The sequence below is a fragment of the Vidua chalybeata genome, chromosome 20, assembly GCF_026979565.1.
Source record: "Vidua chalybeata isolate OUT-0048 chromosome 20, bVidCha1 merged haplotype, whole genome shotgun sequence".
Taxonomy (NCBI): domain Eukaryota; kingdom Metazoa; phylum Chordata; class Aves; order Passeriformes; family Viduidae; genus Vidua; species Vidua chalybeata.
Window position 1 is genome coordinate 3,259,893 of NC_071549.1, and position 18,033 is coordinate 3,277,925.

The 18,033-nt window shown below is 48.7% G+C and overlaps 1 protein-coding gene across 2 annotated transcripts; it reads left to right on the forward strand.

Annotated features, from left to right (window-relative positions):
- Nucleotides 1–358: 358 nt before the first annotated feature.
- On the forward strand, nucleotides 359–12,359 carry MKS1 (MKS transition zone complex subunit 1). 2 transcript variants are annotated; one of them, XM_053961446.1, is made up of 17 exons: nucleotides 359–440; nucleotides 513–726; nucleotides 1,496–1,651; nucleotides 2,048–2,145; nucleotides 2,342–2,470; nucleotides 2,791–2,895; nucleotides 3,603–3,711; nucleotides 4,583–4,639; nucleotides 5,556–5,598; nucleotides 6,094–6,156; nucleotides 7,189–7,259; nucleotides 8,042–8,105; nucleotides 9,550–9,657; nucleotides 10,175–10,308; nucleotides 11,012–11,094; nucleotides 11,184–11,281; nucleotides 11,756–12,359. In XM_053961446.1, the coding sequence occupies exons 1-17, from the start codon at nucleotides 367–369 to the stop codon at nucleotides 11,860–11,862; spliced, it is 1,713 nt and encodes a 570-aa protein (XP_053817421.1). In that variant the 5' UTR covers nucleotides 359–366; the 3' UTR covers nucleotides 11,863–12,359. The 2 variants fall into 2 exon arrangements, with proteins under 2 accessions (XP_053817421.1, XP_053817422.1); XM_053961447.1 differs by having other exon boundaries at nucleotides 2,048–2,139.
- Nucleotides 12,360–18,033: the final 5,674 nt, after the last annotated feature.

Here is an 18,033-nt window from a genome sequence, read left to right on the forward strand (position 1 = left end):
TGTGGGACCCTCCCTCACACGGAGGCTGTGGGGAATCCCGCCAGGGGCTGGGAACCCTCACACGGAGGGGTCTGTGGGACCCTCCCTCACATGGAGGCTGTGGGGAATCCCGCCAGGGACCGGGAACCCTCACACGGAGGGGTGTGTGGGACCCTCCCTCACACAGAGCCTGGGGGAATGCCCCCAGGGACCGGGAACCCTCACACGGAGGGGTGTGTGGGACCCTCCCTCACATGGAGGCTGTGGGGCGCCTCTCACGCGGAGCTTTGCGGGCTCCATGCGCGGAGCGGGTCCGGCTGTGCGGGAGGCTCCGGCCGCGCGGGGGCGCTGCCCACCCGTGCACGCCGGTTTCCCCGGAGCACGGCCATGGCGGGCGCGGCGCGGTGTGGGGGTAGCGCCGTGTACCGCTCCCGGGACCCCGTCCGCAACCTGCGCCTACGGTGAGCGCCTGCCCGGCCCCAGCCCGGCTCCGCCGGCCCGCACAGCCCTGACGCTCCGCTCCTTCCCCGCAGGGTCCGTATCCAGCGGGTCGCGCCGGCCGGGCCTCTCCTGCCGCGGGTGCCGCCGCTCGCCGGCCCCGAGAGCCCGGGCCGGGCCGATCGGGCCGCCGATGCGGGAGCGGCGCCGCTGCGGGTTACCGCGGCCTCTCGCGCAGGCGCCCAGAGACCTCCGGAGGACGAGGAGGAGGAGGTCGAGGTGGGGTGGCAGGAGAAACTCTTCAGCCAGGTGGGTGCACGGAGAGGGGGGCGAGAGGGACTTCGAAATGGGTCAGATCAGAGGGATCACGGGGATCATCCAGTCCGACTCCCGTGCTCGGGCAGGGGCCTCACAGCACGCTGCTCAGGCTTGTGTCCAGCTGGCTTTGAAATAATTCTAGTGAGGGAGACTCTACACCCACTCTGGACAGCCTGGTCAGGGCTTGGTAAGCGCACAGGGAAGAAGTTGGAACTTTCTGGGTATCAGTTCCTGCCCGTTCCACTTGTGCCACTGCTGGTCCCCAAGGAGCAGAGCCTCGTTCATGCTCTGACCCCTCCTTGCAGACACTGACAGACAGGGATGAGGGACCCTCTCAGTGTCTCTTCTCGAGGCTGAACGGCCCCAGTTCCCTCAGCTTTTCATCATAAGGAAGGTGTTCCTTGATGAACTTTCTCACCCTCTGCTGAACCTGCTCCAGGAGCTCCATGTGTCTCCTGTCCTGTCCAGAACTGGACAGGCTTGGAGGAGCTTCCTGACACCCCCTTTTCTGCACCTCACTGTAGGGTTCCTTATTTCAGGGCGAGCTACTGTGCCCAAGGCTTTCCAGGTGGGCATCGGTGGTGCTGCTGGCTTCCACATGCCTGAGCAGTGTTGGAGCTGCTCTGGAGCTTGAGTTATTTGCTGGGATTCTCAAAGGGTCTTGTGTCTGGGGTGGCTTTGGAAAAAAGCTGAAAAATATTTGTGACTTTGCCAAGGCTGGTGAAAGGCAGCTGTTGTGCTTTACCTGTGGTGCTGTCAGTTTGAGGTGGATCTGTACCTGAATGAGTCAGCCTGCCAGACTCCCCTGGACTGGCAGTACCATGAGGAGATCCGGAAGCTGGAGAAGGCTGGAGGTCGGAAGAACTGTCGCATCTTCACCTACACTGACCACGACCGATTCACCAACCTAGAGGAGGTACCAGCTCTTAGTTACTCAGTGTCTGTCAAAACTTCCAGTTCTACTGCAGAGAGAGCATTTCTTGGTTCTCAGCCGGGCAGATACCCTGAGTGCAGGAGAACACACTGCTGCAAAGCAGTTTCCACTGGTGCCCCAGACCTGGGGTGGGATGTCCTTGGTTCAGAGCAATGGTCAGGACAGCCAGAGGGACTTGGCTCTGTAGGAGCACTGCTCTATATGAAGCTTGCTGGCTGGAGTGAGCTGTGTTTTGCCACCAGAACAGTGAAGGAATTCTGCAGTTATTTAGCAGGTTGTCCTTGCGCATGGTTGTGTGCATATCTGTTCCCTCCTCTAAGAGGAGAGCTGTGTTTGGGAAAGATGTCCAGTTAAGCTAGTTCCTGTCTGTTCTTCCAGCTCTGCCAGAAGGTAACTGACTTGGATCATGAAGTGCCATCGTATCTGGTTGAGAGGATGGCCAATGTGAGGAGGAGAAGACAGGACCGTAGGTCTGTGTGAGTTCAAACTTGGGCTTGGAGCTTGTTCATGCAGCTTTCGTGGTGCTGGTGCCCCAGCTGTGGGTCAGCCTGGTCTGTGGGAGCTGATGGCTTGTGCTGTGTCACACGTGTAATCCAGCACTGTGACTCCTCATCATGGTGGGTTTGGTGCTGCTGAGGTGAGTTGAGACTGGTGCTGTTCTCTTGTTGACAGAGAAGCAAGTTCTCTGAAGTCAAAAATCATCACCTGGGAACCTTCAGAAGAATTTATAAAGAACAATCATGTAATTAACACACCTGTCCAGACCATGTACATTATGGGGGACTTGGGACCTTATGGGAAGTAAGTAAAATCCTGAAGTGATTGTAATTTTCCAAAAGAAAATCCATCTTTCCTTCTTACTCAAAACTCCTGTTTCTTTCATTAGTTAAGGGGGGAGAATCCCAAGAGCTCAGTAATGTGGGCTGCAATTTCTTTCTGCCTCTTTCTTCAGTTGAGAGGTAGCTGAATGTGTACATCCAAAAGGCTTCTAAACCAATGTAGGAAAGTGTCTATGTGCTCCCTTCTGTACCCCCAAGTTCCTTTACCAGCTCTGCTGTTCCAGAGCAGGAGAGTGTCCATGTTCTCTGTTTAGACTGTGTTTTCCTGGTGTCCTCCTTCAGGCTTGGTCACAGGGAGTACGAAAATGTGCTTTGCACAATCAAGGTGGATGGCAATGGGGTGATCACAGTGAAGCCTGACTTCACTGGCACCAAAGGAGCCTACCGGTGAGTGGGACAGGGCTGGGACCTCTCCTGGGACTGGGGGCTAGGGGCTGAAATGGCTGTTTCCTGGTCACCCTTTGGGCAGGGGATCATCACTTAAATTGAGAAATATTTCATTCATTTCAGAGATTTCTAGAAAAATGTTATTGTGTGCTTAACGCTCAGTGTCACTGTGTGTGTGCTATGTGGGGCTTTGGGGCAAGTCTCTAGGGTTGCAGGCTATCATGGAATCATGGAATGCTTTGGCTTGGAAGGGACCTAGAAGCCCATCTCATTCCACCCCCTGCCATGGGCAGGGACACCTTCCAGTATTCCACATTGCTCCAAACCCCATCCAACCTGGGCTTGGGCACTTGCAGCGATGGGGCAGCCACAGCTGCTCTGGGCAACCTGTGCCACGGCCTCACCACCCTCAGAGGGAAGAATTTCTTCCTAATATCCATCTAAGCCTGCCCTCTGTCAGTTTGAAGCCATTCCTCCTTGTTCTATAATTTGTAAAATTACATTATGCATGTGGCAGATGCAAGCAAGTCTTCCATTTTGAGGGAATGATGCTGGCAGGTACTTGGGAGTGAGGAGAGGGCTATGAGTGCCCTTGTCTCACTGCACAGGCTGGTAGAGGGGACACTGCTGGGTCAGGAGGGCCCCATTGATGCCATTATTCTCTGCATAATGGGGGAGTTTTTCCCATGTGTTTTGGGGCTCTGCAGGATCGAGCTGGATGGGGAGAAGCGAGAGGTGTGGGAATACACTATTGAGAATGCATCTGCCCAGGTGCAGCCAGAGGAGGAGGAGCGTGAGCAGCGTGTGTTCAGAGAAGTAAGTACTGGCCACAGAGCATATTCACTAGTTCTGAGTAACAGAGGCAGCTCAGATCATCATGGAGATGGAACTGCTGGTGCTCTGCACACCTGAAGAGACAAAATGTCACTGCCCTGAGCTTCATCATGGTCAGGGATCTGAGAACTATGGCAAATACTACTCTCTGCTTCATCCCTTATTCCTTAAAGAGACCTTTTCTGTAGTTGTCCTGCCTCTGGCTGCAGTGCTTTAGAGAGTGAGAACTGATGCAAGAAACCACTCAACTCCATGCCTTCCTAGTGTCACCTGCCAGTGTTTTTCCTTCCTTTTTGAGCAGTAGGCAAACCCTTTCCTTAATCTTCCTCTTGTTGCCTGTATATTTATTAAATGATATCTTGTTACCTGTAAGGTCCCAGGATATTGGGATCCCATTTCACATCTTGATTTTTCTGAATTGCCTTTTTGTCTCTTGACAGTTTATGAAAGTACTTTTTGGTTTAGATTTTTACTTGTGCATTTCCTTACTGGTTTTGTGGTCACCAAGGAAATAATGATTTCACTACACTGATCTCTGCCTGGCCATTTCCTTGGAATAGTCTGAACCTGTGTTTTTCAGATAACATTTAAGATCCAATTTTTCAGACCTTCTTTTCCCTTAAAACTGGCCTTGGAGAACCTAAGCTGAAGTTCTGTGCAGTGTTAGCAGTTATGCATCTGTGTTCTAGTAGATACTTACATTCTCCATATTTGTTGTAACAACCCCACATATGCTAAGTCTGGTAATGATTTGAGTTTAAATTATATACAGTTTAAGTTTTGCAGTACATAACAGCAGATATAATCAAAATGCCACTCTTTTTGTTGTTGTTGTTGTTGTGTGTGTTCCCAGCTGTACGGGCGGCACAGGGATTACCTCAGTGGGCTCGTGGGCTCAGACTTTGAAATGGTGAGTTCCAGAGGCACTGGCAGGGACTGGAGTTCTCTTGTCTTTGGGGTCTGGTGATCTGGCTCCCACAGTTTGCACTTGCAGCACAGTTTCCAAAGACTGTTCTGCTCTGGAGGGGGGTTGGCAGCTTTTACTTTGTGGTTTCAAGCAGAAAATTGGGTCAGAAGAGACAAGTGGCAGTGGATTTGGGGTCTGCAGAGATGCATCCTGCCCATTCAGAGCCTGCTGAACGTTACAGTCCCTGTGAGGCTGTGTGCACTGCCCCAAGGCCTGTGATTGTAGTACTTTGAGAAGGAAGGAGGGCTTATGTCTTCAGGGACAGTGATTGCTGTTAACTTCTTCAGTGTCAAACAGCTCTATGTGCCACTTTGTGCAAATAAACTGCCCCTCAGACTCAGACTCATGCAGTTTCCATTCTCATTGAATTATCCAAACTGCAATCTTTTTTTGCTCAAATATTGTTTGACAATACAGTGAATACAAATCAGTGAAATACAATACAAAACAGTGAAAGTTGTGCCTTTCAGTACTTTGATAGAGTGTCTCAGTGCTTCCCCCTGCTCCCTCATCTTGGGCAAATGCAGGAGCATGACAGAAGCAGGACTGTGATTTCTGCAAGTGACTTCTCACTGTGTGTTATATCGATCTTGACATCTGTAAGAGACCTATTTACAGAACAGTAAATTCCTGCAGGCTGGGCTTTGGGAGGTTTGGTCTCTTGAGAGCCTCTTTCCAGAGGAACTGTTCACTTCTGGAAGTGATAGGACAAATCATGCCTCCTACCTGGCCAGAACAGTAAATCATTCATGTCCGAAAACCCATGAAAACCTGTGTGAGATATTGTTGGGAAGGAATTGTTGAGGTTGCACCAGTGGTTGTTGAGCTCTTTATCTTGTTTGTCTGCTATTTTTTCCAGCCTCTTCCTGGTACTCTGAGACTTCTCGTGAATGGAGAAATAGGTGAGTCTTTATTCTAAACAGTAATGGGGGCCAATGTGGGTGTGCCAGGATGGCTGAGGATGTGATCCAAGGATTTTTGAATCCCTAGATTCAAGAGACCCTAGAATCCTTTACTTCCTCCTTCTCCTCCCTGTTTCCTGTAGACTAATCCCTTGAGAGGCATTTATAGGTTGGAGGTTACAAATGCTGTAGCTGTTCTAAGAAGGCCTAGGTCTGAAAATAGGAGAGCAGATTGCTATAATATCTATTAATTTCCCAAAGAAACCAATTAAATGTGTGAACTCCCTCATCTGGTTAGTGAAACAGAGACAGGGCTAGTCTGGAGGAGGAATCTTCTCTGTGGGTTATCTCCTGTTACTTTGAAGGCTTTTCCTAGCTTCCAGCAGTAACTGATTTTCCTTGAGGTTATTGGTGGTGGGTCTCCCAAAAATCTACAGTGCATGCTGGAAGAATTTGTATGGAATCAAACAGCTGAAGTTCATTCTCTCTTCTCAGTTTCAGCTCAAGGCTATGAGTATGACAACCTTTATGTGCATTTTTTCCTGGAGCTGCCTAACCGTGAGTATTCACATTCCCAGCCACATCACAGCAGTTGAAGAGATGAAACAGGCTTTGGCTGGTCCATCAGACCAGCTCTGCTGGGAGTCAGCAAAAATTAATGTTGAGGCTGTGATCTAGTCAGAGGCCTTCAGAGCTAAAATGGCAGAACTCAGCTCAGACTGGGACATAGAGATGGTGGTGGTGACCAGTCTATCCAAACTTCATTCCTTATCTTGCAGAGAACAGCCTTTCTGTGCTCTCCACCACAGTGACCTTGTCTGATTTCAGTGCTTGCCATCATGCTTCGTGCTGATATTAATAAATTAAATTTTGATGGATAAATAAGGCTCCCAGCACTTACATGCACATCCTGCTGCATGTTTAATTCTCCTAAAACTATGGCTCTGCCTCCCCTCTCTGGATATATCTGTCAAGATACCACTTGTGCTACTCAATGCATTTAGATAAGGCTCTACTTTTCTCTTGACATGAGTTGGTGCTTTTCAGGGTGTTCTAAAGAGCAGTGCCTGGAACAGGACAGGGAAAAGTCATATGAGGAACAGCTGAGATAGCTGGAGGGGCTCAGCCCAGAGAAGAGGAGGCTCAGGAGGGACTTTCTCACTCTCTACAACTCCCTGACTGGAGGGTGCAGCCAGGTGGGAGTCAGGGTCTGCTCACAGACAGGTAACAGGACAAGTTGCACCAGGGGAGCTTCAGGTTGGACACGAGGAAGAATTTCTCTATGGAAAGGGTGGTCAGGCATTGGAAGGAGCTGCCCAGGGCAGTGGTGGAGTTCCCATCCCTGGAGGTGTCCAAAGAATGACTGGATGTGGCACTCAGTGCTCTGGACTGGTTGACAGGGTGGGGATCGGTCACAGGTTGGATTTGATGATTTTGGAGGGCTTTTCCAACCTTAATGATTCTGTGAATGTCAGGGTGGGTGACATTGCTTTTTACCCCAGTCATCAGGGACTGACATTCTCCTTTGAGCTGCTCTGGTTTGTGAGTTTGGCCTTACCCCAAGCCTTCATCTTCTCCTGTCCTCTGCAGAGTGGTCAAGCTCCCCGTTCCAGCAGCTCTCAGGAGTGACTCAGACCTGTGCCACCAAGGCAGTGGGCTTGGTAAGGACACTTTGAGACCTGCAGAGCAATTTGAACAGGCAGTCTCTGGAGTGGAACATGGGTAACAAACTACAGATATATTCAGCAAATGTCATGAGTTGGAGGCTCTTTTCAAAACCAGAGCATGTTTGGGATTCTCCTTATTGTAATTATACTTGTCATTTTTTCAAGGGGCCACCATCTCAAATAAAACAAAACCAAATAAAGCTACTCCCATGCATTTTCTAGAATCTCACTTTTTTTATTCATTCTTGTTGACTGATTGGCTTTGGAGCTTTGATTTTTGTGTTCTCCAATGCTCTCAGTTAACCAAGCATTGTTCCAGTTTGCTTTGGACTGGAATGTGCAGAGACTGTACATTGGCTTTGAATTTTACCAGCTTTTTAATGTATTTTATATATTCTCATATTACAAAAATAATTATCATACAACATTTCAGTAATACCATTGTTTGAGGTACTGTGCTTGGCTTGGCTCCTGTAAAATTTGAGGCTGCCCTGTAGTTATGCAACTGACTGAGTTTTCATTTGAGGTGTGTCACTCCCCTTTTCCGTTATTTTCAACATTCTATTCTATCGACATGGCACTAGGGAGTGTATGCAGGTCCATCCTGCTACATCCATCCCACTACATGTTTGTTAGTGGGATGCAATTGATCTTTTTGGGCAGCATCACCTGCTTTCTACCATTAGCTCCTTTCTCCCAGCTCTCTATGCCCTCTGCAATGCTGGTGATAAATTCTCTTCTCCAGGAATCTGATCTCTGCCCTGTTCTTTTTCTAGGATAATGTGGCATACTTCTGCTACCCCTTCACTGTGGAGATGTTTTACACCCAAGAAGATGAAGGTGTGTTTCCTTGTTACTCTGAAATCCTTTGGTCCCACTGTAGCTGTCATGCTGTCTGTCCTGTTGGAGGTGAAAGGACAGAGGGAAATGCTTCTGGTTCAACAAAAGTTCACCCTGACACCACACAGCCCCTGGGCACATCCTGTGTTTGCCCTGCCCAGGAATCCATTAGCATTTCTTATGGATTCATTGATTTTGCCGTGTTTCTAGGCTGTAGGCACCTTTACCAGTTGGAAAACTACTTGGATCTTGGCTTGTTTCTTTAAACCTGGAGCGCAGGGCTATGTTGCTGTGCCTGCACAGAGCCCTGGGATTCTGCAGCTGGAGAACCAGGCAGCTTTTTTATACTCAGCTAAAACTCTGTGCTGAGTCTTACATTTGTAGACGTGCTCAGTGACCTGTATAATCCCTATAGTTCATGTCACTTTGAAACTGCAGCTCTATTTTAAGCTGGGCTTCTCTACTGCCTGTTCCTGCTGCTTCTTCACCAATCCTATTGCTCTGTGGATACAATTGCTAGGGACAGCGCTGTGGCATGCCTTGCCACTTGAATCCAGTGTACACTTTGGATCTGTGTATTCAACCAACACTAATGAATTTTCAGACTAGAAGAAACACAATGAGTTTGTTTCACTGTGGGAGAAAGAAATGCTTGGAGAGATCTAGGAGAATCCAAGTTAATATTCCCCCAGTAGCAATGGGAAAGGTCAGAGATAAACAGGTTCTGCTGTTTGGCTTCAGATCATTCATGGAAGATTGTCTTGTCTGCTCAAAGATAATTGACAGCCCAGTCTGGACTTGCTCTTAAAGAATTTTCCCTAATTTTTATCCTCAATAATTCTGTTTTCAGCCTCAAATCTGAGGGTTCAACTTTTATAGAGGAAACTAATCAGCTGTAAATCTTTGTTAGTCGTTGTAGAAGAAATACAGAAAGCACTGTGGTGGAAGGGTCTGGAGCACAAGGAATAACAGAGGGAGCTGGGCAGACTCAGCCTGGAGAAAAGGAGGCTTGGGGAGGACCTTCTCACTCTCCACCATTCCCTGACAGGAGGGTAGATCCAGCTGGGGGTTGGGATCTACTCCCGGAGAACAAGGAGCAGGACAAGAGGAAACCTCAAGTTGTTTCATGGGAGGTTCAGGCTGGACACTAGGAGGGATTTCTTCCCATAATGGGTGTTAGGCACTAAAAGGGGCTGCTCATGGAGGTGATGGAGTCGCCATCTCTGGAAGTGTCCATGGAATGACTGGAGGTGGCACTCAGTGCTCTAGTCTGAGTGACAAGGTGGGGATTGGTCACAGATTGGACTCGATGCTCTTGAGGTCTTTTCGAAGCGAAATGATTCTCTGATTCTGTGTCTTCCTACTAGTGGAGTTGGGCATTTAGCATTCTTTTTCTCACTAATAGACTCTTTCCCAAAGCTGTGACCTGCTCCCCATCTTGCAGACAGTCTCCCTCAGTGGCCTGTTCTCTACTTTGAGGTCCTATCCCTGGATTTCTGGCAGAGGTATCGTGTGGAAGGATACGGGTCCTTGGTGCTGCCGACATGTCCAGGTAAAGTATCCTTGGGACATTGTGTTAATTGTCTGGGAGAATGAGTTGAGTGGATCCTCTTGGGAAGTGATTCAGCCAGTCCCAGGGACTTGGTGTACTCAAGGGAGCAGTCAGCTGTCTGGGGTGCAGCAAAGAATGTGAGGCACATCTGGAGCAGCTGCCCTTGATCCTTTGATACAGCCATCACAACATCTGGTGTGATAAAGCTCTGGGGTGATGCTGTGCATCCATCTGTACAATGGCAATAACCCACTGTGTCCCACATGGGATCTTGAAGTGACCCCTGTGTGTTATGAGGAGATGCTGCTGTTGGGCAGAGGGTACTTTCAGCATTGGCTGTGTGACTAGAACAGGCTGACTCAATGGGAACATGCTTTTAGAACATTTCTGATACTGTGCAGTGTTTCCATTTCTAGACAGCTCTTGAGTCAGCAGGTATCCACCTGCCTTTGCTGTCCTCTGTGACTGAATAAATCACAGGTCACAGCAGCTAAGCTGTCCTCTTGTCCTGGGCCAGGTGTCCACATGCTCACCATCCCCACCTGGCGTCCTGTGGGTCTGGGACCTGTTGCTGAAATGAGGAGGTTTTTCATTGGGGGATCTCCTGAGCTGGAGGACTTAACCTACATCCGGATACCATCGACCTTCAAGGTGAGCTCAGCTGCAGAGTAGCCTCTTGCCAGGACGTGGTGCATTTTGCTCTTGGGTTCAGGTGTCCGTGGTCAGCCTGGACCAGATTTGAACAAGGATGAGCTGCTGCTCCTGTTCTTCTCGCTAAAGAAATGTCTGCTCTGTGAGTCTTGTAATCCTGAGCAGAGGAATGAGCAAACGCTGAGGCAGAGCTCTACCTTCTGAAGGGTGAGCAGCTCAGAGAGGTAGGGAAGCATGGACCAAAGCCTTGGCTTACCTCTGCCTCTACAGTGTTTGTCAGGTCAACATTTGGTACCAGCTGTAGACTTCTCCTTGGTTTCTGTGAGGAATTTGGGCTGTATTATGCCTGGAACAGCTTCCAGAAGAGAACAGAATCCCGAAGCAAGAAGCTAATGGGTGTGAGGCAGGTAGAAACTTCATGTTCTTCAGTAAGTTGCAGAGGTGGCTGCTGGTGTAATGAGCAAGGTGATGTTAGTGGCACGTTTGTGTGGGAGCAAGCCCTGAAGCAGTTGTTGAAACCCTGCCCCAGCACTGCACTGTCAGCTTGCAAGTGTTTAGGTCCTGCCCTCAACACAGCCTGGAACTATGTACCCTTCTTTCCAACCTTGCAGGGAAGGGAAGACTATGCCCACAGGAGTTTGTAGTCTGGTGGAACACGCTTGTTTTCTCTGTGGGGTTACTCTAACCTGTGCCATCTCTGCAGGGAAAGCGCTTGAGCCGCTTTGGTTTCCGGACAGAGAGCACAGGGAGCGTCACGTTCCGGCTCTGTTGCCTGCAGCAGTCCAGGTGAGTGCAGCAAAGGGAGTATGAGCTCCATCAACTTCATCTCCTGTGGTGATTTTGGCAGCCTTGACCTGCTGGTGTGCTTTGTGCAGAGCCTTTCTGGAGAACAGTGCCCTGAGAAAGCACATGCAGAGTGTACTGGACCGACTGGGAGGCTTCAGCCAGCAGAGCTCTGTCTACAATGTTTTGGGTAGGGCCTTCAGTGTCATTCTGTCTTGGTGAACTTCAGCTCCCTTTTTACAGAGTGGGCAGGATATTTCAGGATAATCCATTACTGTGGGAGTGATTCCCCTCCCTGAGAGCTCTCAAAGTCCATGGCGGAGGTTAAATGTTCTGCTCCTAGCTGGAAACTTCAGGAAGCATCAGCTCTGAGCAGGCAGCAGGGATAACCACCATGTGAGGGCACAGCCTGGACTGGGCTGCCCAGTCTTGCCTGGCACTGGGCAGAGCTGGCAGCACTAAGGCACAGGCTCTCTCTGATTCCACTGTGTACAGAAATCAGAGAGCAGCAGGTGGGGCAGCATCAGGTGCTTTGGTGGTGTAACCTGTTTGTAGGAAGTGGGATCCTGCACCAGGAGAGATGATGTTCCCTGAAAAGACACATCCCTTCCCTTCCCTGAGGCTGTCTTATGCATTCTGGCCTGCTGTCACCTCTGTGTTGTAGAGGCTTTCCAGCGGGCACGGCGCCGGATGCAGGAAGCACGGGAGAGCCTTCCCCAGGACCTCATCAACACTTCTGCCTCTGCTGTGCCCCAGCCACTGGAGCCGTGAGTGTCACCTCTGCTGCTTGGAGCACTTGGCATCCTCCCTACAACACAAGCTCCCACCCCTCAGCAGGAGTCCCAGTGCTGGTGCCTGGAAGCTTCAGAAGCCCTTCCTTTGTTGCTTTCTTGGGATGGGGGAGGGAGCTTGTAACACCTCCGGACCCAGAATTTGCATTTCCACAAGTATCTCTGGAAGGAGCCCTTTTTTCCCAGGCCCTTTGTTACCAGACTCTAACAATGCAGCCAATTTTTCACATTTCTTCTGAAATACTGGCATGGAACCTGTGAACCCTGTAACACCTTTTCAGGAATTGAAAAGGAAATAATGAGAAAAATTGGTAAATTTAGTTTTCTTCTTAGAGAAGAGGGTGATGCTGAAGGTCAAGGCATGGATGCTGTTTGAGATTAATGGAATGACTAGATAACTTCTTGAGAAATGCTGATAATTGTTGTTAGCTGTTGTGTACAGGGCAATCAATAGTAAAATTAATCCATCCGCCTCTACCTTAAGACTGATTCATTCCTAGAGAGAGAGCTCTCTGCCACATGTAATATATGAAATTAAAGCAAAGGAAGACAGATGGAGAACTGGACAAAAGGATTACATTCTGCATTTTCTTGTGTGTCCATAAGGTCTGGCTCTGCAGTGGCAAGCAGGAAGTTTCTTTGTTCAGGAACACAATTGAAAACACACCTTCCCCTTAGTTCACCACAGAGCTTTTGGGGGTTGGAAGGTTTGCAGACAGTGAGAGCAGATGATAACATTTGCACAGCAGCTGAACTTTGAACTGTTCAAGCTGTTCATTTGAGGTTGATATTTGTTGGTGGTTTGTTGTTGCACCTCTGATTGCAGAACACTGTGGTGCTTTCTGGGAAAGCTTGTATTTACCCACTCTTTACCCAGTTTCTTCTGTTATTTTCTCATTTTCCCCCTTATTTTTATTTCTGTTTCAAGTTCAGAGGAACATAGCTCCCTGCAGACTGGCAGTGCTGTGCTGGTTTGTGCACGAGTCACATTTCCATGTGCTTTCTGTTTCAAACAAAGGATGGAAAGAGAAATCTCAAGCTAAGATCATGCATGTTTGAATGTGTCTGTGAATTTAGGCTTCAGAGGCAGGGTATGAAATATGAATTGGCCATCCTTCTTTTGCTCTGCACATTCCTCCTTCACAGGGAACAAGAGACTAATGGTTGCAGCCATGTGTGTGGTTATTAGAACATCCCCTTATTCCCTGCTGCTCCGTTGTTTTCCTCACTCCCTTTTTGCCATTTTGAGGTTGTCCCAGTCTTCAGTGAGAAAACAAACTCCAAAAAGGAATCAGCAACTCTCAGAGTTTGTTCTTCCTTGACCTTTGCTGTAATTCCTAGATCTGTCTGGCAGCTTGAATCTCTCTGGTAATTGCAATTATAAGGGGACTTCTGTTCAACTTCCTTGCCTGTTGCCCCTCATTTTGATGAATGAGGCTCCAGGATGTGTTGGAAGTGTGGCCTGCACAGCAGAGCAGTGTCCTTGGCCTGGAGCTGGGTGATGTGCCTGGTGCTGATGTGACCACTCTGGAGGTACCACATGTGGTACTGGAGCAGCAGAACTGATCTCTGTGTTCTGTCATGGTCTGTAATGACTTACCCAAGATGAAAAACATTCAGTGACTATGCAGCACTTGTTATCTCTATATTTTAATCTTCATTCACGTTGTGGCCTTGTGTGTTTATCACACTCTTCTGGGTGTTTTTGTGGTGCTTATCACCAATAGCTGAACTGTATCTCTCTGAAAGGCTTCTCAGGATGGAATTAAAAGGTTATGAGAATAATTTTTTTTGTCAATAAGTAACAAAACACATTTTTAATTGAGATTATGCCAATGGCAGATCCAGTTAGAGTGGAATTTTCTGATGAGGTCGGGTTCCTGACTCATTGACCAGTTATTATGGCAGGATTTAGTGTCCTGAGTGTGAGATGCACTAAGATGTACATAATTATATTATTTTGTTACTTAGAACTCTGGATAGAGAAACACACAAGGAAATTTTTAAAATTAAAAATTACTAGAATCAAGAAATCAATTCTTCCAAAGTAAGAGACTGCAGTTCTTCACTGTCATGCTTGCAGCCTCCTTGGCCTGACAGAATAAAGTGGTGCTGGTAAAAGCTGGTTTGAAGAGACCCCTCAGCAAATGCTGTTTGAATTTGCACTTTCATAAATTAAACTAGCAAATTTCCATATACATGTACACATATGAAAATGTCAGTGATCTTTTAGTCACAACTGGCATTGGTGCTCTGAGCCTGCCAAGGAACCTGGCTTGGAGAGGAGGTGTGCACAGCTGGAACTGGAGATCACCAAGTTGATTAGAGTGATGGAACACCTTTCCTCTGAGGAAAGGCTGTGAGAATTGGGATTGTTCAGCCTGGAAAAGAGAAGGCTTTGGTGTGACCTAATTGTGGCCTTCCAGTTCCCGAATGGAGCTGACAAGGAAGATGGAGAGAAACCATTTACAAGGGCTTGGAGTGACAGGACAAGGGGGAATAGCTTCCCACTGACAGAGGGCAGGGTCAGGTAGGATATTGGGAAGAAACTCTTCCCTATGAAGGTGGGGAGGTGCTGGCACAGGTTGCCCAAAGCAGCTGTGGCTGCCTCATTCTTGCAAGTGTTCAAGGCCAGGCTGGACAGGACTTGGAGCAGCCTGGGATAGTGGAAGGTGTCCCTGCCCATGGCAGGGGATTGGAATGAAGTGAACTTTAGGATCTCTTCCAACACAAACTGTTCCATGAATCTATGATTCTATGGCTGGAGTGGGGTTGTGCATTTTCAGGGAGATTGAACAGGAGATGGGCCCTGGAGACAGGCAGGAGGGGACACCGGTGTCCTCCCTGGAGCCATGAGGAGGGGCTACAGTTCTCACCAGAGGGGTGTCCATACAGGGAAACTCAACAGAAGTGAGAGGAAGGACTGTTGTGGGTGCACAAGAGCTTGGGATGGGTGAGCACGAGTTAACGAGACAGGGGAACCCTGAACTGAAAGGGGAGGGCAAGAGGAGCCTGCAACAGGCACAGGCCAGGAATTGCTGCAGATTCTTGGGGGTCCCAGAGTGGGTCTAGCAGTGAGACTTGAGGGTCTGTGCATGACTGGCAGCCCCCAGCTCTGGCTACACCAGCTGCAGCAGCATAGCTGGTTTCTCTGAGGCTTTGTCTGCTTCTTCCTTTGAGCAAACTGGAGCTATGATGGGTTTTTGAGAGCCAACTGAACTTCCAGCTGAATGGGCATCTGTCCAAGGCTGAATCCAGCAGCCTCACCAGTGCTTTGGGCTGGGTGGGGGCAGGACTCAGCCCAAAGGCCATCAGGGCCTTCCAGGGTCAAATTGAATGAGCTGTGCAAACAAAAGGGAATGGCAGGAATGATAGCTTGGTGGAGGAAAAGGCTGTGGGCAGTTGACAGAGCCTGGATGATGCAAATCAACATCCATTAGATATTCCAATGTAAATGTAACGGGAAAAAAAAATCCTAGAGATGAGTCATTCACATGATTGGAACAGCTTCCCACCAAAGTCAGACTGCAAGAATGGGTTTTGGTCTCAGTGGAGGAAGGTTTGGGCTGTGATAACTCCAAATTGGGGACTTGCCAGGAAATCTCAAATGGTGCATTAGCTTGGCCCCATCCCAGGACTGGGGATGTGCACTGGGAGTTGCATCCTTCCTTTGTGAAGGATGCTGGGATGTATGGATGTGTATCAGGAGGGTGTTTGAGAAGGACACTGGGATGTGCACAAGGAAGAATGTTGGAGAAGTCTGTTGGAAAGTGCACCAGGAGGGGATTTTGGGGAGGACACTGGAATGTGCACCAGGAGGGATGTTTGGGAATGATGGTGGGAATATGCACCAGGACAGGTATTTGGGAAGAATGTTGGGATGTGCACCAAGATGGGGGTTTGGGATGTGTGGAGGTGTAGCAGGACCATGTACTCTAGAGATCTGTCCTGCCCCTGGCTGGTGTGTGGGGAGGGGAGGAATATTTTATTTGCACCACAGGGTTTAAGTGGTCATTATTAAATCCCTACTGGAGGTTAATTGTTGGATCAATATGTTTTAATTTTAGCCACAGGGTTGGAGTAGCAGAGGAAGGCTTCCGGCAGCAAAGGGAAGTTCTGGGCTGCTTTGCCTCTCACCCCCCACTGCTGTTTTATTAATGCTCACTGTTCTCCCAAGGTGCAGCCCACATTCTCTGCAGTTAATGCCAGTATTTCAATGCATGGCAGAGTAAAGCTGACCTGAGCAAAATCCCACTTCATTGGATCAGTCAAGAAATAAATGTCCATGTGCCCTGTTCCAGCACTGAACCGATTGCTTTGGTTTCATTGAATATCCCTCAGTGCTTTGGTTCGAGCAGGTTTTTAAGTGAACCCTAGTGCCGTGCAGGCTGGAGATGCTTCCCTTTCTCTCTCATCTGTCAAAATCATTTTCTAGAGTAACACAGAATATCAGAAAGGACTGATAGAATCAGACTTCTCTATAATTTATTCACAAGTTCTTGTACTAAAAATCATCTGACTTTCACAACAGTTGGCAGGATTTCTACAACGCGCGAAAGTGAAACTTGTCTTGGAGGTGTGCTATTCCAGGTTGTTTCAAGCCTTCCAGATCTGAGAATGAGAGAATCATCTTTTGGGAAGGTGGGGAAGGTGGGTTTCCCATAGCTTTATGTGACCTTAGAAATCCAGAAAGGTCAGGCTGAATATCATGAATATCAAGGTATAATGCATGAATTTCTTCAGGCAGCGTAACAGATGACACATGCTTATCTGTGAAAAACCCGAGAAATGTTTTTCAACTTGTTTCTTACATAAAGACAGAGAATACAGATCATCCCTATCATATATTTTCTTTTTTTTCTGTGGGAAATTTTCCTGTGCAGGGCATTGGCAGTGGCAGCTTGCACCCTGAGTGTGTTGTCAGGCTGCTACTTGAGGCATGAGGAGGTGGAGAGAGCCTGTGATTCCTTTTAGGTGGTTCTTGTTTCTCTGGGGGATTCCTGTCCCACTCTGCCACTCACTGGGAAACCTTGTTCCCTCTGCTCATGTTCTTGTAAGCGCCATGATGCTCTTTCAGCTCTGGACATGGGGTCAGGAATGAGAGATGAGACAAGCTGTAGACAAGAGAATGTCCATTTTTCCTACTGCTGCTGGAAATACTGAGCCCTTATAATGTCTGATTTTTTTCCAGATGTGTTCAAAAGGCTGAATTGCCTCTCCTCCTTGGTCACCTTTCTTTTTCCTTTGTTTACCTTCTGTCCCATTTTGACTTTTTTGGCCACAACACATGGCTCTTCCCAATTTTCCACCCCCATCCAATGCCTTTCTGAGTGTCCTGCCTCAGCTTCTGCAAGTCATGGCACAGTTCCCCTTCCTCCCAACATCATCATCCTGTTTGCTTATATGAACTTTCCCCAGAGTCGGGACAGGAGTCCTGTCCCTAGAAAGATCTTGGGCAGCATCTTCCCATCCTTGGACACATGGGATTGCAGCCTGTGTTAGCTGTCCAAAAGCAACTTTTAATGGTTGTTGGCATGGAGACAAGCATTTGGAGCAACTCCCACTGACAATACCTGCTTCCCTCCAGCAGGGAGAGGGAACCTCCAGCTGGATCCACTTGCGACTGTGGTCACATGGACCTTCCCCTCTGCTGCTCCTGCCCTCCCTGGCATCTCTCTGTGGGCATTGAGTGGGATGAGGGATGAGTCTCCCTTGCAGGGAGGTGGTGTGGAGTGGCCCATCCACCTCATCCCTTCCTTGCCTCTGAGATCCCGTCTCTCCTATGCCACAGGACTTGCCTGTGTTCTTGGCACGGAGAACGGCTCCCTGGCTCCCTCCACGCTGATGTGCTCTGTGGCTCTGGTCTGTTCCTCCCTGAACAGCTTTCCAGCCTAATCCTCGACAAACAACTTTCGGCAGCTCTTCCAGGATTTCTGTCTTGTCCCTCCAAAGTGAATAGTGTCCCTGAAGTGACAGCAGTGACTGAAAATGAATGAATGAGCAGCTTCAGGTGGTTTCTGATCCGCAGCCAAGCTGCGGCTCAGGGCTACGCTCTGGATTTTCATCACGTTCGCACTGTCAGCCTCACTCCAAGCCCAGCACTCGCTTTTCTCTGTGTTTCTGTTGAGGATTTATTCTGCACCCCCTTGTG